Source organism: Nesoenas mayeri (genome assembly GCF_963082525.1).
Source record: "Nesoenas mayeri genome assembly, contig: SCAFFOLD_169, whole genome shotgun sequence".
NCBI classification, from domain to species: domain Eukaryota; kingdom Metazoa; phylum Chordata; class Aves; order Columbiformes; family Columbidae; genus Nesoenas; species Nesoenas mayeri.
Genome location: NW_027660040.1, coordinates 23,759 through 47,852, shown reverse-complemented (window position 1 = coordinate 47,852; position 24,094 = coordinate 23,759). Strand labels below are relative to the sequence as shown.

Sequence of the window (24,094 nt, the reverse complement as noted above, 5' to 3'; positions counted from 1 at the left end):
GACTATTACCGCACGCTGGGGCTGCCCCGCGGCGCCTCGGCCGAGGACGTGCGGCGGGCCTACCGCCGGCAGGCCCTGCGCTGCCACCCCGACAAGAGCCGCGAGCCGGGCGCCGAGGAGCGCTTCAAGGAGGTGGCCGAGGCCTACGACGTGCTCAGCGACCCCAAGAAGAGGGAGATCTTCGACAAGTACGGGGAGGAGGGTGAGCGGAGAGGGGGGGGCGGGGGGGGGAGGGGGAGAAGGGGGGGGTTTGGGGGGGTGGGAGTCAGGGGGATGTGGGGGGGTTGGGGGGCTGGGGGTGTTCAGGGTGATGGGGGTTTAGGGGGAGGGGAGTGGGGGGGGCAGGGGGGTGGGGGTGGGTGAGGGGAAGAGTGGGGGGTTTGGGGGTGATGGGGGTCAGGGGGGTGTGGGGGGGGTTGGGGGGTCAGGGGGATGTGGGGGAAGGGGGGTCTGGGGAGGAAGGGGGGGGTTTAGGGGGGTGGAGGTGATGGGGGTCAGGGGGGTGTAGGGGGCTGGGGGTGGTCAGGGGTGGGAGGGGGGTTGGGGGGGCAGGGGGGGGCTGGGGGTCAGGGAGATGTGGGGGGGGTTTGGGGTGGTGGGGGTGGTGGGGGGGGTTAGGGGAGAAGGGTGATGTGGGGGGGTTTGGGGGGGTAGGGGGGGGTTTGGGGGTGATGGGGGTCAGGGTGATGGGGGGGTGGGGGAAGGGGGATGGGGGAGGTGGGGAGGAAGGGGGATGTGGGGCGGGGTGGGGGAGAAGGGGGGAGTTTAGGGGGGTCGGGGGAGTGTAGGGGGTGGGGGGGAAGGGGGGGGTTTGGGGCTGGGGGTGATGGGGGTCAGGGGATGTGGGGGGCTTTGGGGGGAAGGGGGGGGTTGGGGGGCTGGGGGTGGTGGGGGGAGGGGGGATGTGTGGGGTTGGGGGTGATGAGGGTCAGGGGGATGTGGGGGGGTTGGGGGGAAGGGGGGGGTTTGGGGCTGGGGGGGGTCAGGGGATGAGGGGGGGTTGGGGGGAAGGGGGGGGTTTGGGGGGGTGGGAGTGATGGGGGTCAGGGGGATGTTGGGGGGAAGGGGGGTGGGGGGAAAGGGGGGGGTTTGGGGGGGTGGGGGTGATGGGGGTCAGGGGGATGTGGGGGGGTTGGGGGGGAAGGGGGGGGGTTTGGGGCTGGGGGGGATCAGGGGGATGTGGGGGCGTTGAGGGGGAAAGGGGGGGTTGGGGGGCTGGGGGTGTTCAAGGGGATGGGGGTTTAGGGGGGTGGGGGTGATGGGGGTCAGGGGGATGTGGGGGGGTTTGGGGGGTCAGGGTGATGTGGGGGATCTGGGGGGTTTTGGGGGGCTGGGGGTGATGGGGGGCTGGGGGATTAGGGGGTGGCGGCTGAGGGCTATGGGGGGGTTGTGGGTGTTGGGGGTCAGGGGGATGTGGGGGGGGCTTGGGGATGCAGGGTGGGGGTTTGGGGGTGATGGGGGGCTGGGGGGGGGTGACAATGGTCTGGTTGGGGGTGACAATGGTCTGGTTGGGGGTGACAGTGGTCTAGGGTGGGTTGACAAGCGTGGTGGGGGTGACGATGGTCTGGCTGGGGGTGCCCATGGGTGCAGACCCGGGGGGTGCCCATGGGTGCCGTCTAGGGGTGCCCATGGGTGCCGTCCCGGGGTGCTGATGGCCGCAGTCTCATGGGTGCTATCCTGGGGTGCCGTGGGTGCAGTCCCGTGGGTGCTGTCATGGGGTGCCATGGGTGCCATCCCATGGCTGCAGTCTGGGGGTGCCCGTGGGTGCAGTCCCGTGGGTGCCATCCCGGGGTGCTGATGGCCGCAGTCCCATGGGTGCTATCCTGGGGTGCCGTGGGTGCCGTCCCACGGGTGCAGTCCCATCGGTGCTGCCATGGGGTACCCATGGGTGCCGTCCCATGGTTGCCATCTCGGGGGGTGCCCATGGGTGCCGTTGGGGGGTGCCCATGGGTGCCATGCTGGGGGGTGCCCATGGGTGCTGTCCCATGGTTGCCATCCCGGGGGGTGCCCATGGGTGCTATCCCAGGGGGGTGCCCATGGGTGCCGTTGGGGGGTGCCGGTGGGTGCCATCCTGGCGTGCTGATGGCTGCAGTCCCATGGGTGCTTTCATGAGGTGCTGTGGGTGCAGTCCCATGGGTGCTGTCATGGCGTGCCCATGGGTGCTGTCCCACGGTTGCCATCCCGGGGGGTGCCCATGGGTGCTGTTGGGGGGTGCCCATGGTTGCCATCCCGGGGGGTGCCCATGGTTGCTATCCCAGGGGGGCACCCATGGGTGCCCGTGGGTGCCGCGGCCGCGCCGGGGCGTTGCCGGGGGGGTGGGTTTGGCTGCGGATCCGGCTGGGCCTGTTGGGGCCCGTCCGGTGCGTCTGGCCGCGCCGCGGCCTCGGGCGCCGCGCAGAACCGGTTCCCCCCACGCCCGCGTCCCCACGCCCTGCGCCGGAACGCACCCCCCACCCCACCCCACCCCACCCACCGCCTCACCCCCTCCCCCCCCCCTTTCCCTTCCAGGACTCAAAGGGGGCGCCCCCACGTCCAGCCAGGGGGGTTCCAATGGCCCCACCTTCACTTACACATTCCGGGGGGACCCCCACCAAATGTTCGCCGAATTCTTCGACGGTCGCAACCCCTTCGACACGTTCTTCGTCCAACGCAACGGCGACGACGACGACGGCGACGACACCTTCACCACCTTCCACATGGGGGGGTTCGGGAACGTCAGCTTCCCCCGCGGGCGCGGGGGCGCCGAGGGCGCGTGCCGTAAGCAGGACCCCCCGGTTCTGTACGACCTGAAGGTGTCGTTGGAGGAGATCTACACCGGTTGCACCAAGAAGATGAAGATCTCCCACAAACGACTCAACCCCGACGGGAAGACGGTGAGAAACGAGGACAAGATCCTGACCATCGAGGTGAAACGGGGCTGGAAGGAGGGAACCAAGATCACCTTCCCCAAAGAGGGCGACCAGACGCCCAACAACATCCCGGCCGACGTGGTCTTCGTGCTCAAGGACAAACCGCACAGCGTGTTCCGCAGGGACGGCTCCGACATCGTCTACCCGGCCAAGATCAGCCTGAGAGAGGTGGGGGCGCTGGGGTGGGCTGGGGTTGGATGTGCTGGTGGGGGTGGCAAGGATGGGTTGGGCTTGGTGGGGCCATTGCAATGGGTTGGTCTTGGTCATGGTAGTGATGGGGATGTCAAGATGGGTTGGTCTTGGTCTTGGTGGGGACGTTGGGGATGGGTTACTCTTGGTCTTGGTGGGAACGTTGGGGATGAGTTGGTCTTGGTCATTGTAGTGATAGGGATGTCAAGGATGGGTTGGTCTTGGGCTTGGTCTTGGTGGGGCCATTGCAATGGGTTGGTCTTGGTCTTGGTGGGGACGTTGGGGATGAGTTGGTCTTGGTCATGGTAGTGATGGGGATGTCAAGGATGGGTTGGTCTTGGGCTTGGTGGGGACAGTGGGATGGGTTGGGGTTGGATGTGGTGATGGGGATGTCAAGGATGGGTTGGTCTTGGTCTTGGTGGGGACGTTGGGGATGACTTGGTCTAGGTGGGGCCATTGCAATGGGTTGGTCTTGGTCATGGTAGTGATGGGGATGTCAAGATGGGTTGGTCTCGGTCTTGGTGGGAACGTTGGGATGGGTTGGTCTTGGTTGTGGTAGTGATGGGGATGTCAAGGTGGGTTGGTCTTGATCTTGGTCTTGGTCTTGGTGGGGACGTTGGGATGAGTTGGTCTTGGTGGGGCCATTGCAATAGGTTGGTCTTGGTCATGGTGGGGCCATTGCAATGGGTTGGTCTTGGTCATGGTAGTGATGGGGATGTCAAGATGAGTTGGTCTCAGTCTTGGAGTGGACAGTGGGATGGGTTGGGGTTGGATGTGGTGATGGGGATGTCAAGGATGGATTGGTCTTGGTCTTGATGGGGCCATTGCAATGGGTTGGTCTTGGTCATGGTAGTGATGGGGATGTCAAGGATGGGTTGGTCTTGGTGAGGACGGTGGGGATGGGTTGGGCTTGGTCTTAGTGGGGACGTTGGGATGGGTTGGTCTTGGACATGGTAGTGATGGGGATGTCAAGATGGGTTGGTCTTGGTCTCGGAGTGGACAGTGGGATGGGTTGGGGTTGGCTGTGGTGATGGGGATGTCAAGGATGGGTTGGTCTTGGGCTTGGTGGGGACATTGCAATGGGTTGGTCTTGGTCATGGTAGTGATGGGGATGTCAAGATGGGTTGGTCTTGGTCTTGGCGGGGACATTGCAATGGGTTGGTCTTGGTCATGGTAGTGATGGGGATGTCAAGATGGGTTCGTCTTGCTCTTGGGGGGGACGGTAGGGATGGGTTGGTCTTGGTGGGGACAGTGGGATGGGCTGGTGTTGGATGTGGTGATGGGGATGTCAAGGATGGGTTGGTCTTGGTCTTGGTCTTGGTGGGGGCAGTGGGATGAGTTGGAGTTGGATGTGGTGATGGGGATGGCAAGGATGGGTTGGTCTTGGTGGGGACGTTGGGGATGAGTTGGTCTTGGTGGGGACATTGCAGTGGGTTGGTCTTGGTCATGGTAGTGATGGGGATGTCAAGATGGGTTGGTCTCGGTCTTGGAGTGGACAGTGGGATGGGTTGGGGTTGGATGTGGTGATGGGGATGTCAAGGATGGGTTGATCTTGGTTCTTGGTCTTGGTCTTGGTCTTGGTGGGGCCATTGCAATGGGTTGGTCTTGGTCGTGGTAGTGATGGGAATGTCAAGATGGGTTGGGCTTGGGCTTGGTGGGGACGTTGGGAATGAGTTGGTCTTGGTGGGGACATTGCAATGGGTTGGTCTTGGTCATGGTAGTGATGGGGATGTCAAGATGTGTTGGTCTTGGTCTTGGAGTGGACAGTGGGATGGGTTGGAGTTGGCTGTGGTGATGGGGATGTCAAGGATGGGTTGGTCTTGGGCTTGGTGGGGCCATTGCAATGGGTTGGTCCTGGTCATGGTAGTGATGGGGATGTCAAGATGGGTTGGTCTTGGGCTTGGTCTTGGTGGGGCCATTGCAATGGGTTGGTCTTGGTCATGGTAGTGATGGGGATGTCAAGATGGGTTCGTCTTGCTCTTGGGGGGGACGGTAGGGATGGGTTGGTCTTGGAGTGGACAGTGGGATGGGCTGGTGTTGGATGTGGTGATGGGGATGTCAAGATGGGTTGGTCTTGGGCTTGGTCTTGGCGGGGACATTGCAATGGGTTGGTCTTGGTCATGGTAGTGATGGGGATGTCAAGATGGGTTCGTCTTGCTCTTGAGGGGGACGGTAGGGATGGGTTGGTCTTGGAGTGGACAGTGGGATGGGTTGGGGTTGGATGTGGTGATGGGGATGTCAAGGATGGGTTGGTCTTGGTCTTGGTGGGGACGTTGGGGATGAGTTGGTCTTGGTGGGGCCATTGCAATAGGTTGGTCTTGGTCATGGTAGTGATGGGGATTTCAAGATGGGTTGGTCTTGGTCTTGGTCTTGGTGGGGACGTTGGGATGGGTTGGGGTTGGATGTGGTGGTGGGGATGTCAAGAATGGGTTGGTCTTGGTCTTGGTCTTGGTCTTGGTCTTGGTGGGGCCATTGCAATAGGTTGGTCTTGGTCATGGTAGTGATGGGGATGTCAACATGGGTTGGGCTTGGGCTTGGTGGGGCCATTGGGGATGTGTTGGTCTTGGTCTTGGAGTGGACAGTGGGATGGGTTGGGGTTGGATGTGGTGATGGGGATGTCAAGATGGGTTGGTCTTGGTCTTGGTGGGGACGTTGGGAATGAGTTGGTCTTGGTGGGGACATTGCAGTGGGTTGGTCTTGGTCATGGTAGTGATGGGGATGTCAAGATGTGTTGGTCTCGGTCTTGGAGTGGAGAGTGGGATGGGTTGGGGTTGGATGTGGTGATGGGGATGTCAAGGTGGGTTGGTCTTGGGCTTGGTGGGGACGTTGGGAATGAGTTGGTCTTGGTGGGGCCATTGCAATGGGTTGGTCTTGGTCATGGTAGTGATGGGAATGTCAAGATGTGTTGGTCTTGGTCTTGGAGTGGACAGTGGGATGGGTTGGGGTTGGCTGTGGTGATGGGGATGTCAAGGATGGGTTGGTCTTGGTCTTCATGGGGCCATTGCAATGGGTTGGTCTTGGTCATGGTAGTGATGGGGATGTCAAGATGGGTTGGGCTTGGTCTTGGTGGGGCCGTTGCAATGGGTTGGTCTTGGTCATGGTAGTGATGGGGATGTCAAGGATGAGTTGGTCTTGGGCTTGGTGGGGACAGTGGGATGGGTTGGTCTAGGTTGTGGTACTGATGGGGATGTCAAGGTGGGTTGGTCTTGGTCTTGGTGGGGCCATTGCAATGGGTTGGGCTTGGTTGTGGTAGTGATGGGGATGTCAAGATGGGTTGGTCTTGGTCTTGGTGGGGACGTTGGGGATGAGTTGGTCTTGGTGGGGCCACTGCAATGGGTTGGTCTTGGTCATGGTAGTGATGGGGATGTCAAGATGGGTTGGGCTTGGGCTTGGTGGGGACGTTGGGATGGGTTGGGGTTGGATGTGGTGATGGGGATGTCAAGATGGAGTGGTCTTGGTCTTGGTCTTGGTCTTGGTAGAGACATTGCAATGGGTTGGTCTCGGCCATGATAGTGATGGGGATGTTGGGATGGGTTGGGCTTGGTGTGGCCAATGGTGGGCAGTGGTGGCCAATGGTGGGCAGTGGTGGCCAGTGGGGGGCAGTGGTGGCCAATGGGGGGCAGTGGTGGCCAATGGGGGGCAGTGGTAGCCACTGGGGGGCAGTGATGGCCAATGGGGGGCAGTGGTGGCCATGGGGAGTGGTTGGTCTGGCTGACGGTGACCGTGGTGGGTGACGGTGACCGTGGTGGGTGCTGGCGGCCATGATGGATGATGGTGGGTGCTGGCGGCCATGATGGATGATGGGCAGCCATGATGGATGATGGGCAGCCATGATGATGGATGATGGGCGGCCATGATGGATGATGATGGGTGCTGGGTGGCCATGATGGATGATGGGCGGCCATGATGGATGATGCTGTGTGATGGGTGGCCATGATGGATGATGGGTGGCCATGATGGATGATGGGCGGCCATGATGGATGACGGTGGGTGATGGGCGGCCATGATGGATGACGGTGGGTGATGGGCGGCCATGATGGATGATGGGTGGCCATGATGGATGATGGGCGGCCATGCTGGATGATGATGGGTGATGGGCGGCCATGCTGGATGATGGGCGGCCATGATGGATGACAGTGGGCTCTGGGCGGCCATGCTGGATGCTGGGCGGCCATGATGGATGACGGTGGGCGCTGGGCGGCCATGATGGATGATGGGTGCCCATGATGGATGATGATGGGTGATGGCGGCCATGATGGATGATGGGCGGCCATGATGGATGATAATGGGTGCTGGGTGGCCATGATGGATGATGGGCGGCCATGATGGATGATGGTGGGTGCTGGGCGGCCATGCTGGATGATGGGCGGCCATGCTGGATGATGATGGGTGATGGGCGGCCATGCTGGATGATGGGCGGCCATGCTGGATGATGGGCGGCCATGCTGGATGATGATGGGTGATGGGCGGCCATGCTGGATGATGGGCAGCCATGCTGGATGATGATGGGTGATGGGCGGCCATGATGGATGATGGGCGGCCATGCTGGATGATGCTGGGTGCTGTGGCCGTGATGGATGATGGGCGGCCATGATGGATGATGGGCGGCCATGATGGATGATGATGGGTGCTGGGCGGCCATGATGGATGATGGGCGGCCATGCTGGATGATGATGGATGATGGGCAGCCATGATGATGGATGATGATGGATGATGGGCAGCCATGATGGATGATGATGGATGATGGGCGGCCATGCTGGATGATGGGCGGCCATGATGGATGACGGTGGGTGATGGGTGGCCATGCTGGATGATGGGCGGCCATGCTGGATGATGGGCGGCCATGCTGGATGATGATGGGTGATGGGCGGCCATGCTGGATGATGCTGGGTGCTGTGGCCATGATGGATGATGGGCGGCCATGATGGATGATGCTGTGTGATGGGCGGCCATGATGGATGATGGGCGGCCATGATGGATGATGGGCGGCCATGATGGATGACGGTGGGTGATGGGTGGCCATGCTGGATGATGATGGGTGATGGGTGGCCATGATGGATGATGGGCGGCCATGCTGGATGATGGGCGGCCATGATGAATGACAGTGGGCGCTGTGCGGCCATGCTGGATGATGGGCGGCCATGATGGATGATGCTGGGTGATGGGCGGCCATGATGGATGATGATGGGTGCTGGGCGGCCATGATGGATGATGGGCGGCCATGATGGATGACGGTGGGTGATGGGCGGCCATGATGGATGCTGGGCGGCCATGATGGATGATGATGGGTGCTGGGCGGCCATGATGGATGATGGGCGGCCGTGATGGATGATGATGGGTGATGGGCGGCCATGCTGGATGATGGGCGGCCATGATGGATGATGATGGGTGCTGGGCGGCCATGCTGGATGATGGGTGATGGGCAGCCATGATGGATGATGATGGGTGCTGGGCGGCCATGCTGGATGATGGGTGATGGGCGGCCATGATGGATGATGATGGGTGATGGGCGGCCATGATGGATGATGGGCGGCCATGACGGATGATGATGGGTGCTGGACGGCCATGCTGGATGATGGGTAATGGGCGGCCATGATGGATGATGGTGGGTGATGGGCGGCCATGCTGGATGATGGGCGGCCATGATGGATGATGATGGATGCTGGTGGCCGTGATGGATGACGGTGGGTGCTGGGCGGCCATGATGGATGATGGGCGGCCGTGATGGATGATGATGGGTGATGGGCGGCCATGATGGATGATGATGGGCGGCCATGCTGGATGATGCTGGATGATGCTGGGTGCTGGCGGCCATGCTGGCTGCCGCTGTGCGGCCATGACGGGTGCGGCGGGTCCCGCAGGCGCTGTGCGGCTGCACGGTGAACACGCCGACGCTGGACGGCCGCACCATCCCCATGGTGTTCCAGGACGTGCTGAAGCCGGGGGTGAAGCGGCGCATCCCGGGGGAGGGGCTGCCCCTCCCCCGCAGCCCCGACCAGCGCGGGGACCTGGTCATCGAGTTCGAGGTCAAGTTCCCCGACAGGATCCCCCCGGCCTCGCGGACCCTCCTGGAGCAGATCCTGCCCGTCTGACCCCCCAAAACACACCGGGGGGGCGACACCGTCTGTGGGGACCATTTGGGGACCATTTGGGGACCATAGAGGGGGGGCTGGGTGTCCACAACCCACCCCTAAGTCATGGGGACCTGGGGGCGGCCTTGTCCCCCTGGCTTGGAGTGTGGGGTGTCCTGGGTGTCCCCCCATGGCTTTGGGGGTCCTGAGGTGTCCTGGGTGTCCCCCCCCCCCAACCTTGGGGGTCTTGAGGTGTCCTGGGTGTCCCCCCGACTTTGCGGGTCCTGAGGTGTCCTTGTCCCCCAATATCTGGGGTGTCCTGGGTGTCCCCCCCCTACCTTGGGGATCCTTGGTGTTCTTGTCCCCCAATATCTGGGGTGTCCTGGGTGTCCCCCCCACTTTGAGGGTCCTTGTCCCCCAATATCTGGGGTGTCCTGGGTGTCCCCCCCACTTTGAGAGTCCTTGTCCCCCAATATCTGGGTGTCCTGGGTGTCCCCCCCTATCTTGGGGGTCCTGGGTGTCCTTGTCCCCCAATATCTGGGTGTCCCCCCCCACCTTGGGGGTCTTGAGGTGTCCTGGGTGTCCCCCCCCCCCTCACTTTGGGGGTCCTGAGGTGTCCTTGTCCCCAATATCTGGGGTGTTCTGGGTGTCCCCCCCACTTTGGGGGTCCTGGGTGTCCTTGTCCCCCAATATCTGGGGTGTCCTGGGTGTGCCCCCCAACTTGGGGACCCTGAGGTGTTCTTGTTCCCCAATATCTGGGTGTCCCCCCATTTTGGGGGTCCTGGGTGTCCTTGTCCCCCAATATCTGGGTGTCCCCCCCACCTTGGGGGTCCTGGGTGTCCTTGTCCCCCAATATCTGGGTGTCCCCCCCACCTTGGGGGTCCTGGGTATCCTTGTCCCCCAATATCTGGGTGTCCCCCCCCACTTTGGGGACCTTGGGGTGTCCTGGGTGTGTCCCCCCCCCCTACCTTGGGGGTCCTGGGTGTCCTTGTCCCCCAATATCTGGGGTGTCCTGGGTGTCCCCCCTTATCTTGGGGATCCTGGGTGTCCTTGTCCCCCAATATCTGGGTGTCCCCCCCCCCACCTTGGGGGTCCTGAGGTGTCCTGGGTGTTCCCATCTATCTTGGGGGTCCTGGGTGTCCTTGTCCCCCAATATCTGGGTGTCCCCCCCACTTTGGGGGTCCTGAGGTGTCCTGGGTGTCCCCCCCACTTTGGGGGTCCTGGGTGTTCTTGTCCCCCAATATCTGGGTGTCCCCCCCCCCACCTTGGGGGTCCTGAGGTGTCCTGGGTGTCCCCCCCACTTTGAGGGTCCTGGGTGTTCTTGTCCCCCAATATCTGGGTGTCCCCCCCTATCTTGGGGATCCTGGGTGTCCCCCAATATCTGGGTGTCCCCCCCACTTTGGGGGTCCTGAGGTGTCCTTGTCCCCCAACATCTGGGGTGTCCTGGGTGTCCCCCCCTATCTTGGGGATCCTGGGTGTCCTTGTCCCCCAATATCTGGGCTGTCCTTGTTCCCCCACCCCCATTTTGGGGTCCCCCCCCAGGGGTCTGGGGTGTCCCCATCTTCCCCCACCCCCCCACCGGGTCCCCCCATCCCCATCATCTTGGGGGATCCCCCTGTCCCCACCCCCCCACCCCCCCCCATTTTGGGGTCCCCCCACAGGGTCTGGGGTGTCCCCATCCTCCCCCCCCGAATTTGGGGTCCCCCCCCGGGGTCTGGGGGTCTTGGAGTGTCCCCACCCCCCGTCGTCCCCCCCCCCCATTTTGGCCCCGCCCCCCCGGGGTCTGGGGGGTCCCACTGTCCCCACCCACCCCCACCCCTCATTTTGGGGTCCCCCCCCAGGGGTCTGGGGTGTCCCCATCCACCCCCCCCCCCGGGTCCCCCCATCCCCATCATCCTGGGGGATCCCCCTGTCCCCACCCCCCCACCCCCCCCTCATTTTGGGATCCCCCCCCAGGGTCTGGAGTGTCCCCATCCCCCCCCTGCCCCCCAATTTGGGGTCCCCCCCCGGGGTCTGGGGGTCTTGAGGTGTCCCCACCCCCATTTTGGCCCCGCTCCCCCCCCGGGGTTCTGAGGGGGTCCCCCTGTCCTCCCCCCCCCATTTTGGGGTCCCCCCCCGGGGTCTGGGGTGTCCCCATCCACCCCCCCCCCCGGGTTCCCCCATCATCATCTTGGGGGATCCCCCTGTCCCCACCCCCCCACCCCCCCCCATTTTGGGGTCCCCCCCGGGCTCTGGGGGTCTTGGGGTGTCCCCACACCCCCCTCCCATTTTGGCCCCGCCCCCCCGGGGTCCCCCTGTCCCCACCTCCCCCCCCCCACATTTTGGGGTCCCCCCCCAGAGTCTGGGGTGTCCTCATCCTCCCCCCCCCCACCCGGGTCCCCCCATCCCCATCATCTTGGGGGATCCCCCTGTCCCTCCCCCCCATTTTGGGGTCCCCCTCCGGGGTCTGGGGGTCTTGGGGTGTCCCCACCCCCCCCCATTTTGGCCCCGCCCCCCCGGGGTCTGGGGGGGTCCCCCTGTCCTCACCCCCCCCCAACTATTTTGGGGTTACCCCCCCCAGGGTCTGGAGTGTCCCCATCCTCCCCCCATCCCCATCATATTGGGGGATCACCCCCCCACCTCGGGGTCTGGGGGGGCCCAGATGGGGGGGAGCCCCCCCCTTATTGGGGGGGGGGGGGGTTGGGGGATGGGGGGGCCGCCGGCGGCTCGTGGGGGGGGTGGGGGGGGGGGGGGCAGGACCCCCTTATCCTTTGGGATAAAAGCGCCCGGAAAAGGGTCAGTTCCTGCAACAGGAGCGCACGAGTTCGGCTTTGTATAAAGCGCTGAAACCGCCGCTGGCTCCGTGTCTTTTGGGGGGGGGGTCGGGGAAATCCGGGGTGCTCCCCCCACATTTAGCGCCGTGGAATTGGGTTGGTGGGTGACCCTCCCTCTCCCAGGGGGTGTGTGAGGGGGTGTGACCCCCAAAATGAGGGTCTGGAACCCTGCGGGGTGGGAGGGGGGGGATATTAACAACCCGCACCCCCCCGCGCTCCACTTGGTCTTGCCCATCCCCGCCAGACCGTGCCCCCTGCATGGCCACGCCCCCTGTGTTAACCCGACCACGCCCCCTTCCTGACCACACCCCCACGCCGCCGCGACTCGCAATCCTCGTTCCTGATTGGCTGCGGCCGCCCGGCCCCTCCCATCGCCCCGAGCCGAGGTGTGCGAGCGGCGCAGCCCTTCACCCCGCTCGCGTCTCCCATTGGCCGGCGTTGCGTGGGTGTGGGCGGTGATTGGTCCGGGCGTGGTTTAGCCCCGCCTTCCCGGAAGTGCCGCTCCGGTAGCACCGCCCGGCGGTAGCGTCCGGCCGGTGAGCGGGGGGACCGGGGGGGGGAACCGGGGCCGAGAGGGCCCGGAGCGGGGGGGGGAAGGTGCGCGGGGGGTCCCGGGACCCGGTTTTTGGGGGGGGGGACCGGGGGGGGTTGAACCGGAGCCCCGCGGCGCTGTTCGCTGGGGGGGAGCGGCCGGGCCGGCGCAGCGCCCCCTGCGGGCCGGCGGGAACTACGGGGACAGCGGGGGGGGGGGGGCGGCCCGGGAACCAACCCCCCCCCCCCCACTCCGCCTCGGTGTCCCCATTGGCCCCCAGTGTCCCCCATTATCCCCCAGTGTCCCCATTGTCCCCCAGTCCCCCCACTGTCCCCCAGTCCCCCCCAGTGCCTCAGTTTCCCCATTGTCCCCCAGTCCCCCCATTATCCCACACACCCCCCTGCACCCCCATTATCCCCCATTATCCCCCAGCCCCCCATTATCCCCCATCCCCCCATTATCCCCCAGTCTCCCCATTATCCCCCAGTCCCCCCATTGTCCCCCATTATCCCCCATCCCCCCATTATCCCACATCCCCCCATTATCCCCCAGTCCCCCCATTGTCCCCCAGTCCCCCTGTGCCTCAGTTTCCCCATTATCCCCCAGTCCCCCCATTATCCCCCATTATCCCCCATCCCCCCATTATCCCACATCCCCCCATTATCCCCCATTATCCTCCAGCCCCCCCATTATCCCACACGCCCCCCTGCACCCCCATTATCCCACATCCCCCCATTATCCCCCATTATCCCCCAGCCCCCCGTTATCCTCCATTATCCCCCAGCCCCCCCATTGTCCCTCAGTCCCCCCATTGTCTCCCAGTCCCCCCATTATCCCCCAGTTTCCCCCATAATCCCCCAGTCCCCCCATTATCCCCCATTATCCCCCAGCCCCCCATTATCCCCCACTATCCCCCATTATCCCCCAGTCCCCCCATTATCTCCCAGCCCCCCCGTGCCTCAGTTTCCCCATTAACCCACAGTCCCCCATTATCCCCCATTATCCCCCATTGTCTCCCAGTCCCCTTGTGCCTCAGTTTCCCCATCATCTCCCAGTCTCCCCATTATCCCCCAGTTCCGCCATTATCCCCCATTATCCCCCAATCCCCCCATTATCCCCCATTATCCCCCAGTCCCTCCATTACCCCTCAGTCCCCCCATTATCCCCCATCATCCCCCAGCCCCCCCATTATCCCCCATTATCCCCCATTATCCCCCATCCCCCCATTATCCCCCATTATCCCCCAGTCCCCCCATTATCCCCCATCCCCCCATTATCCCCCAGTCCCCCCATTATCCCCCATTATCCCCCAGCCCCCCATTATCCCCCATCCCCCCATTATCCCCCATTAGCCCCCATCTCCCATTATCCCCCAGCCCCCCATTATCCCCCATTATCTCCCATCCCCCCATTATCCCCCATTATCCCCCAGTCTCCCCATTGTCCCCCAGTGCCCTCATTGTCTCCCAGTCCCCCCATTATCCCCCATTATCCCCCAGCCCCCCATTATCCCCTAGCCCCCCATTATCCCCCATTATCCCCCAGTCCCTCCATTGTCTCCCACTCCCCCTGTGCCTCAGTTTCCCCATTATCCCCCATCCCCCCATTATCCCCCATTATCCCCCAGCCCCCCATTATCCCCCACCCCCCCGTGCCTCAGTTTCCCCATTATCCCCCATCCCCCCATTATCCTCCAGTCCCCCCATTATCCCCCATTATCCCCCAGCCCCCCATTATCCTCCAGTCCCCCCATTATCCCCCATTATCTCCCAGCCCCCCATTATCTCCCAGTCCCCCCATTATCCCCCAGTCCCCCTGTGCCTCAGTTTCCCCATTATTCCCCAGTCCCCCCATTATCCCCCATTAGCCCCCATCCCCCCATTATCCCCCAGCCCCCCATTATCCCCCATTATCCCCCAGTCTCCCCATTGTCCCCCAGTGCCCCCATTGTCTCCCAGTCCCCCCATTATCCCTCATCATCCCCCAGCCCCCCCATTATCCCCTATTATCCCCCAGCCCCTATTATTCCCCAGTCCCCCCATTATCCCCCATTATCCCCCAGCCCCCCATTATCCCCCAGTCCCCCCATTACCCCCCATCATCCCCCAGCCCCCCATTATCCCCTATTATCCCCCAGCCCCTATTATTAGCCAGTCCCCCCATTATCCCCCATTATCCCCCAGCCCCTCATTATCCCCCAGCCCCCCATTATCCCCCATTATCCCCCAGCCCCTATTATCCTCCATTATCCCCCATTATCCCCCATTGTCCCCCAGTCCCCCCATTATCCCCCATTATCCCCCAGCCCCCCATTATCCCCCAGCCCCCCATTATCCCCCATTATCCCCCAGCCCCTATTATCCTCCATTATCCCCCATTATCCCCCATTGTCCCCCAGTACCCCCATTATTCCCCATTTTCCCCCAGTCCCCCCATTGTCTCCCAGTCCCCCCATTATCCCCCAGTTTCCCCCATAATCCCCCAGTCCCCCCATTATCCCCCATTATCCCCCAGCCCCCCATTATCCCCCACTATCCCCCATTATCCCCCAGTCCCCCCATTATCTCCCAGCCCCCCCGTGCCTCAGTTTCCCCATTAACCCACAGTCCCCCATTATCCCCCATTATCCCCCATTGTCTCCCAGTCCCCTTGTGCCTCAGTTTCCCCATCATCTCCCAGTCTCCCCATTATCCCCCAGTTCCGCCATTATCCCCCATTATCCCCCAATCCCCCCATTATCCCCCATTATCCCCCAGTCCCTCCATTACCCCTCAGTCCCCCCATTATCCCCCATCATCCCCCAGCCCCCCCATTATCCCCCATTATCCCCCAGCCCCCCATTATCCCCCATTATCCCCCAGCCCCCCCATTATCCCCCATTATCCCCCATTATCCCCCAGCCCCCCATTATCCCCCATTATCCCCCAGCCCCCCATTATCCTCCATTATCCCCCATTATCGCCCATTATCCCCCAGCCCCCCATTATCCCCCACCCCCCCGTGCCTCAGTTTCCCCATTATCCCCCATCCCCCCATTATCCTCCAGTCCCCCCATTATCCCCCATTATCCCCCAGCCCCCCATTATCCCCTAGTCCCCACATTATCCCCCATTATCCCCCAGCCCCCCATTATCCCCCAGTCCCCCCATTATCCCCCAGTCCCCCTGTGCCTCAGTTTCCCCATTATTCCCCAGTCCCCCCATTATCCCCCATTAGCCCCCATCCCCCCATTATCCCCCAGCCCCCCATTATCCCCCATTATCCCCCAGTCTCCCCATTGTCCCCCAGTGCCCCCATTGTCTCCCAGTCCCCCCATTATCCCCCATCATCCCCCAGCCCCCCCATTATCCCCTATTATCCCCCAGCCCCTATTATTCCCCAGTCCCCCCATTATCCCCCATTATCCCCCAGCCCCCCATTATCCCCCAGTCCCCCCATTATCCCCCAGTCCCCTTGTGCCTCAGTTTCCCCATTATCCCCCAGTCCCCCATTATCCCCCATTATCCCCCATTATCCCTCAGCCCCCCGTTATCCCCAGCCCCCCATTATCCTCCAGTCCCCCCATTACCCTCCACTCCCCTTGTGCCTCAGTTTCCCCATTATCCCCCAGCCCCCATTATCCCCCATTATCCCCCAGTCTCCCCATTATCCCCCATTATCCCCCATTATCCCCCATTATCCCCCAGTGCCCCCATTACCCCCCACTCCCCTTGTGCCTCAGTTTCCCCACTACCCCCCAGTCCCCATTACCCTCATCCCCCCATTCCCCCCCCAACCCCCCTTACCCCCCCACCCCCCAACCCCCCTTCCCCCCCCACCCCCCCATCCCCCCCATCCCCCCCATGCCCCCCCTGACCCCCCCTGTTCCCCCAGGCCCCCCGCACCCGCCCCCATGCCGCTGGGCCTTGGGTGCCGCAAGAAGCCGCTGCCCATTATCCCCCAGCCCCCATTATCCCCCATTATCCTCCAGCCCCCCATTATCCCCCAGCCCCCCATTTTCCCCCATTATCCCCCAGCCCCCCATTATCCCTCAGCCCCCATTATCCCCCATTATCCCCCAGCCCCCATTATCCCCCACTATCCCCCAGCCCCCCATTATCCCCCAGTCCCCCCATTATCCCCCAGCCCCCCATTATCCCCCATTATCCCCCATTATCCCCCATTATCCCCCAGCCCCCCGTTATCCCCCAGTCCCCCATTATCCTCCCGTCCCCCCATTACCCCCCACTCCCCTTGTGCCTCAGTTTCCCCATTATCCCCCAGTCCCCATTATCCCCCATTATCCCCCAGTCTCCCCATTATCCCCCATTATCCCCCATTATCCCCCAGCCCCCATTATCCCCCATTATCCCCCATTATCCCCCAGCCCCCATTATCCCCCATTATCCCCCAGCCCCCATTATCCCCCATTATCCCCCATTATCCCCCAGCCCCCATTATCCCCCATTATCCCCCATTATCCCCCAGCCCCCATTATCCCCCATTATCCCCCAGCCCCCATTATCCCCCATTATCCCCCATTATCCCCCATTACCCCCATTATGCCCCAGCCCCCCATTATCCCCCATTATCCCCCAGCTCCCATTATCCCCCATTATCCCCCAGCCCCCCATTATCCCCCAGCCCCCATTATCCCCCACTATCCCCCAGCCCCCCATTATCCCCTAGCCCCCCATTATCCCCCAGTCCCCCATTATCCTCCAGTCCCCCCATTACCCCCCACTCCCCTTGTGCCTCAGTTTCCCCATTATCCCCCAGCCCCCATTATCCCCCATTAGCCCCCAGTCTCCCCATTATCCCCCAGCCCCCCATTATCCCCCAGTCCCCCCATTACCCCCCACTCCCCTTGTGCCTCAGTTTCCCCACTACCCCCCAGTCCCCATTACCCCCATCCCCCCATTCCCCCCCCAACCCCCCTTACCCCCCCACCCCCCAACCCCCCTTCCCCCCCCATCCCCCCCATGCCCCCCCTGACCCCCCGTGTCCCCCCAGCCCCCCCGCACCGCCCCCATGCCGCTGGGCCTCGGGCGCCGCAAGAAGCCGCCGCCGCTGGTGGACAACGAAGAGTCGGAATCGGGGGGGGGCGGGGGGCGCGCGGGACCCCCCAATGACCCCCCCGCTGAACCTGGGGGTGGGGGGCACCCCGGAAGTGCCCCCCCCGGGCTGCCCCCCCCCGCGCTGCGCCCCCGCCTGGCGTTCCACGCGCAGCTGGCGCACGGCAGCGCCACCGGCCGCCTCGAGGGCTTCGGCAACGTGCGCGAGCTCTACGGCAAGATCGGGGAGGCCTTCGGCATCCCCCCCTCCGAGGTGGGTGCTGCACCCATGGGTGCTGTGGGGGGGGTTGGGTATCCATGGGTGCGATGGGGGTTTGGGTACCCATGGGTGCTATGGGGCTTCGGCAACGTGCGCGAGCTCTACGGCAAGATCGGGGAGGCCTTCGGCATCCCCCCCTCCGAGGTGGGTGCTGCACCCATGGGTGCTATGGGGGGGGTTGGGTACCCATGGGTGCGATGGGGGTTTGGGTACCCATGAGTGCGATGGGGATGGGGGATGGGCTCTACGGCAAGATCGGGGAGGCATTCGGCATCCCCCCCTCCGAGGTGGATGCTGCACCCATGGGTGTTGTGGGGGGGGTTGGGTATCCATGGGTGCTATGGGGGTTTGGGTACCCATTGGATGCTATGGGGATGGGGGATGGGCTCTACGGCAAGATCGAGGAGGCCTTCGGCATCCCCCCCTCCGAGGTGGGTGCTGCACCCATGGGTGCTATGGGGGGGTTGGGTATCCATGGGTGCGATGGGGATTAGGGAGTTTGGGTACCCATGGGTGCGATGGGGATGGGGGATGGGCTCTACGGCAAGATCGGGGAGGCCTTCGGCATCCCCCCCTCCGAGGTGGGTGCCATGGCACCCATGGGTGCTATGGGAGGGTTGGGTATCCATGGGTGCGATGGGGGTTGGGGGGTTTGGGTACCCATGGGTGCTATGGGGCTTCGGCAACGTGCGCGAGCTCTACGGCAAGATCGGGGAGGCCTTCGGCATCCCCCCCTCCGAGGTGGGTGCTGCACCCATGGGTGCTATGGGGGGGTTGGGTACCCATGGGTGCGATGGGGGTTTGGGTACCCATGGGTGCTATGGGGCTTCGGCAACGTGCACGAGCTCTACGGCAAGATCGGGGAGGCATTCGGCATCCCCCCCTCCGAGGTGGGTGCCATGGCACCCATGGGTGCTGTGGGGGGGGTTGGGTACCCATGGGTGCTATGGGGGGTTGGGTACCCATGGGTGCTATGGGGCTTCGGCAACGTGCGCGAGCTCTACGGCAAGATCGGGGAGGCCTTCGGCATCCCCCCCTCCGAGGTGGGTGCTGCACCCATGGGTGCTGGGGGGGGGTTGGGTACCCATGGGTGCGATGGGGGTTTGGGTACCCATGGGTGCTATGGGGGTTTGGGTACCCATGGGTGCGATGGGGATGGGGGATGGGCTCTACGGCAAGATCGGGGAGGCATTCGGCATCCCCCGCTCCGAGGTGGGTGCCATGGCACCCATGGGTGCTGTGGAGGGGGTTGGGTACCCATGGGTGCTATGGGGGTTTGGGTACCCATTGGATGCTATGGGGATGGGGGATGGGCTCTACGGCAAGATCGAGGAGGCATTCGGCATCCCCCCCTCCGAGGTGGGTGCTGCACCCATGGGTGCTATGGGGGGGTTGGGTATCCATGGGTGCGATGGGGATTAGGGAGTTTGGGTACCCATGGGTGCGATGGGGATGGGGGATGGGCTCTACGGCAAGATCGGGGAGGCATTCGGCATCCCCCCCACCGAGGTGGGCGCCATGGCACCCATGGGTGCTGTAGGGGGGGTTGGGTATCCATGGGTGCTATGGGGGTTTGGGTACCCATGGGTGTGATGGGGATGGGGGATGGGCTCTGCGGCAAGATCGGGGAGGCATTCGGCATCCCCCCCTCCGAGGTGGGTGCTGCACCCATGGGTGCTATGGGGGGGTTGGGTATCCATGGGTGCGATGGGGGTTTGGGTACCCATGGGTGCTATGGGGCTTCGGCAACGTGCGCGAGCTCTACGGCAAGATCGGGGAGGCCTTCGGCATCCCCCCCTCCGAGGTGGGTGCTGCACCCATGGGTGCTGGGGGGGGGTTTGGGTACCCATGGGTGCTATGGGGGGTTGGGTACCCATGGGTGCTATGGGGGTTTGGGTACCCATGGGTGCGATGGGGATGGGGGATGGGCTCTGCGGCAAGATCGGGGAGGCCTTCGGCATCCCCCCCTCCGAGGTGGGTGCCATGGCACCCATGGGTGCTATGGGGGTTGGGTACCCATGGGTGCGATGGGGGTTGGGGGGTTTGGGTACCCATGGGTGCTATGGGGCTTTGGCAACGTGCGCGAGCTCTACGGCAAGATCGGGGAGGCATTCGGCATCCCCCACTCCGAGGTGGGTGCTGCACCCATGGGTACTGTGGAGGGGGTTGGGTACCCATGGGTGCTATGGGGGTTTGGGTACCCATGGGTGCTATGGGGATGGGGGATGGGCTCTGCGGCAAGATCGGGGAGGCATTCGGCATCCCCCCCACCGAGGTGGGTGCTGCACCCATGGGTGCTGTGAGGGAGGTTGGATACCCATGGGTGCGATGGGGGTTTGGGTACCCATGGGTGCGATGGGGGTTTGGGTACCCATGGGTGCGATGGGGGTTTGGGTACCCATGGGTGCGATGGGGGTTGGGTACCCATGGGTGCTAGGGGGGTTGGGTACCCATGGGTGCGATGGGGGTTGGGGGGTTTGGGTACCCATGGGTGCTATGGGGCTTCGGCAACGTGCGCGAGCTCTACGGCAAGATCGGGGAGGCCTTCGGCATCCCCCCCACAGAGGTGGGTGCCATGGCACCCATGGGTGCTGTGGGGGGGGTTGGGTACCCATGGGTGCTATGGGGGGTTGGGTATCCATGGGTGCTATGGGGGTTTGGGTACCCATGGGTGCGATGGGGATGGGGGATGGGCTCTGCGGCAAGATCGGGGAGGCATTCGGCATCCCCCCCACAGAGGTGGGTGCTGCACCCATGGGTGCTATGGGGGTTGGGTACCCATGGGTGCTATGGGGGTTTGGGTACCCATGGGTGCGATGGGGGTTTGGGTACCCATTGGATGCTATGGGGATGGGGGATGGGCTCTACGGCAAGATCGGGGAGGCCTTCGGCATCCCCCCCTCCGAGGTGGGTGCTGCACCCATGGGTGCTATGGGGGGGTTGGGTACCCATGGGTGCGATGAGGGTTTGGGTACCCATGGGTGCTATGGGGCTTCGGCAACGTGCGCGAGCTCTACGGCAAGATCGGGGAGGCCTTCGGCATCCCCCCCTCCGAGGTGGGTGCCATGGCACCCATGGGTGCTATGGGGATGGTGGGGGTGGGGGGGGTTTGGGTACCCATGGGTGTAATGGGGATGGGGGGGGTTGGGGGGCTTTGGGTACCCCCATGAGTGCAATGGGGATGGGGAACGTGGAGGGGTTTGGGGCACCCAGAGGAGATTGGGGCACCCATGGGTGCTGGGGAACCAGGGTATCCCCACGTCCCCAATGTCCCCACGTCCCCAGCGGTGGCCCCAATGTCCCCATTGCCCCCAATGTCCCCCATGTCCCCAATGTCCCCAATGTCCCCAATATCCCCAATATCGCTGATGTCCCCGATGTCCCCAGTATCTCCAATATCCCCAACGTTCCCACATCCCCAATATCCCAATGTCCCCAATGTCCCCAACATCCCCAACATCCCCACGTCCCCAGTGGTGTCCCCAACATCCCCAATGTCCCCAATATCCCCAGTATCCCCAATATACCCAAAGTCCTCAATGTCCCCAATATCCCCAATATCCCCCACATCCCCAACGTCCCCAATGTCCCTAATGTCCCCAATATCCCCAACGTCCCCAGTGTCCCCATGTCCCCAATGTCCCCAATATCCCCGATATCCCCAACATCCCCAACATCCTCAACATCCCCAACATCCCCAATATCCCCATGTCCCCAACATCCCCAATATCCCCAGTATCCCCAATATCCCCAATGTCCCCAATGTCCCTAATGTCCCCAGTATCCCCAATATCCCCAATATCCCCAATATCCCCAACATCCCCAACATCCCCAACATCCCCAACGTCCCCAACGTCCCCAACGTCCCAACATCCCCAATATCCCCAATATCCCCAATATCCCCAATGTCCCCAACGTCCCCAACATCCCCAATGTCCCCAATGTCCCCAATGTCCCCAATATCCCCATGTCCCCAATATCCCAAATGTCCCCAATGTCCCCAATATCCCCATGTGCCCAATATCCCCAATATCCCCATGTCCCCAATATCCCCAATGTCCCCAATATCCCCATGTCCCTAATGTCCCCAATATCCCCAACGTCCCCAGTGTCCCCATGTCCCCAATGTCCCCAATATCCCCAATATCCCCAACGTCCCCAACATCCCCAATGTCCCCAACGTCCCCAATATCCCCAATATCCCCGATGTCCCCAATATCTCCAATATCCCCAACGTGCCCAATATCCCCAATATCCCCAATGTCCCCAATGTCCCCAATGTCCCCAACGTCCCCAATGTCCCCAATATCCCCAACATCCCCAATGTCCCCAACATCCCCAACATCCCCAATGTCCCCAATGTCCCCAACATCCCCAATATCCCCATGTCCCCAACATCCCCAATGTCCCCAATATCCCCATGTCCCCAATATCCCCAATATCCCCAATGTCCCCAACATCCCCAATGTCCCCAATATCCCCAATGTCCCTGATGTCCCCAATATCCCCAACATCCCCAATGTCCCCAACATCCCCAATGTCCCCAATATCCCCAATGTCCCCAATATCCCCATGTCCCCAATATCCCAAATGTCCCCAATGTCCCCAATATCCCAATGTCCCCAATATCCCCAATATCCCCATGTCCCCAATATCCCCAATGTCCCCAATATCCCCATGTCCCCAATGTCCCCAATGTCCCAATGTCCCCAATATCTGCAACATCCCCAACGTCCCCAATATCCCCAATATCCCCAATGTCCCAACATCCCCAATATCCCCAATATCCCAACGTCCCCAACATCCCCAACGTCCCCAATGTCCCCAATTTCCCCAACATCCCCGATGTCCCCGATGTCCCCAACATCCCCAATATCCCCAATGTCCCCAACGTCCCCAATGTCCCAATATCCCCAATATCCCCAATATCCCCAATGTCCCCATGACTCCAATATCCCCAATGTCCCCAGTGTCCCCAACATCCCCACATCCCCAGTGGTGTCCTCAATGTCCCCAGTGTTTCCAATATCCTCGATGTCCCCAATGTCCCCAGTATCCCCAACGTCCCCAATGTCCCCAGTGTCCCCAACATCCCCGATGTCCCCGATGTCCCCAATATCCCCAATGTCCCTAATGTCCCCAATATCCCCAACGTCCCCAGTGTCCCCATGTCCCCAATGTCCTCAATATCCCAATGTCCCCAACATCCCCAATATCCCCAATGTCCCTGATGTCCCCAATATCCCCAACATCCCCAATATCCCCAACGTCCCCAATGTCCCAACATCCCCAACATCCCCAATATCCCCAATATCCCCAATGTCCCCATGACCCCAATATCCCCAATGTCCCCAATATCCCCAACATCCCCAATATCCCCAATGTCCCCAATGTCCCCAATGTCCCAATATCCCCAATATCCCCAATATCCCCAATATCCCCAATATCCCCAATATCCCCAATGTCCCCAACGTCCCCAATATCCCCAATATCCCCAACATCCCCAATGTCCCCAACATCCCCAATGTCCCCAATATCCCCAATGTCCCCAATATCCCCATGTCCCCAATATCCCAAATGTCCCCAATGTCCCCAATGTCCCCAATATCCCCAATGTCCCCAATATCCCCATGTCCCCAATATCCCAAATGTCCCCAATGTCCCCAATATCCCAATGTCCCCAATATCCCCAATATCCCCATGTCCCCAATATCCCCAATGTCCCCAATATCCCCATGTCCCCAATGTCCCCAATGTCCCAATGTCCCCAATATCTGCAACATCCCCAACGTCCCCAATATCCCCAATATCCCCAATGTCCCAACATCCCCAATATCCCCAATATCCCAACGTCCCCAACATCCCCAACGTCCCCAATGTCCCCAATGTCCCCAATGTCCCCAATTTCCCCAATATCCCCGATGTCCCCGATGTCCCCAACATCCCCAATATCCCCAATGTCCCCAACGTCCCCAATGTCCCAATATCCCCAATATCCCCAATATCCCCAATATCCCCAATGTCCCCATGACCCCAATATCCCAAATGTCCCCAGTGTCCCCAACATCCCCACATCCCCAGTGGTGTCCCCAATGTCCCCAGTGTTTCCAATATCCTCAATGTCCCCAATATCCCCATGTCCCCAACGTCCCCAATGTCCCTAATGTCCCCAATATCCCCAACGTCCCCAGTGTCCCCATGTCCCCAATGTCCTCAATATCCCAATGTCCCCAACATCCCCAATGTCCCCAACGTCCCCAATATCCC

The 24,094-nt window shown here is 62.4% G+C and overlaps 2 protein-coding genes across 3 annotated transcripts in view; both read left to right on the top strand.

Moving 5' to 3' along the window:
• Nucleotides 1–6: 6 nt before the first annotated feature.
• On the top strand, nucleotides 7–9,739 carry DNAJB1 (DnaJ heat shock protein family (Hsp40) member B1). Of its 2 annotated transcripts, none has more exons than XM_080364395.1 (3): nucleotides 7–188; nucleotides 2,509–3,077; nucleotides 8,960–9,739. In XM_080364395.1, the coding sequence occupies exons 2-3, from the start codon at nucleotides 2,595–2,597 to the stop codon at nucleotides 9,188–9,190; spliced, it is 714 nt and encodes a 237-aa protein (XP_080220521.1). In that variant the 5' UTR covers nucleotides 7–188; nucleotides 2,509–2,594; the 3' UTR covers nucleotides 9,191–9,739. The 2 variants fall into 2 exon arrangements, with proteins under 2 accessions (XP_080220521.1, XP_080220520.1); XM_080364394.1 differs by having other exon boundaries at nucleotides 95–202.
• A 2,730-nt stretch (nucleotides 9,740–12,469) lies between these two features.
• The window catches only part of LOC308052300 (PDZ domain-containing protein GIPC1-like), a gene marked incomplete at its 3' end in the record, with an annotated part of 33,278 nt that continues 21,653 nt past the window's right edge, over nucleotides 12,470–24,094 (top strand). Inside the window, 2 exon segments of the mRNA XM_080364393.1 lie at nucleotides 12,470–12,518; nucleotides 17,507–17,821. Coding sequence (XP_080220519.1) covers nucleotides 17,525–17,821 — 297 coding nt within the window.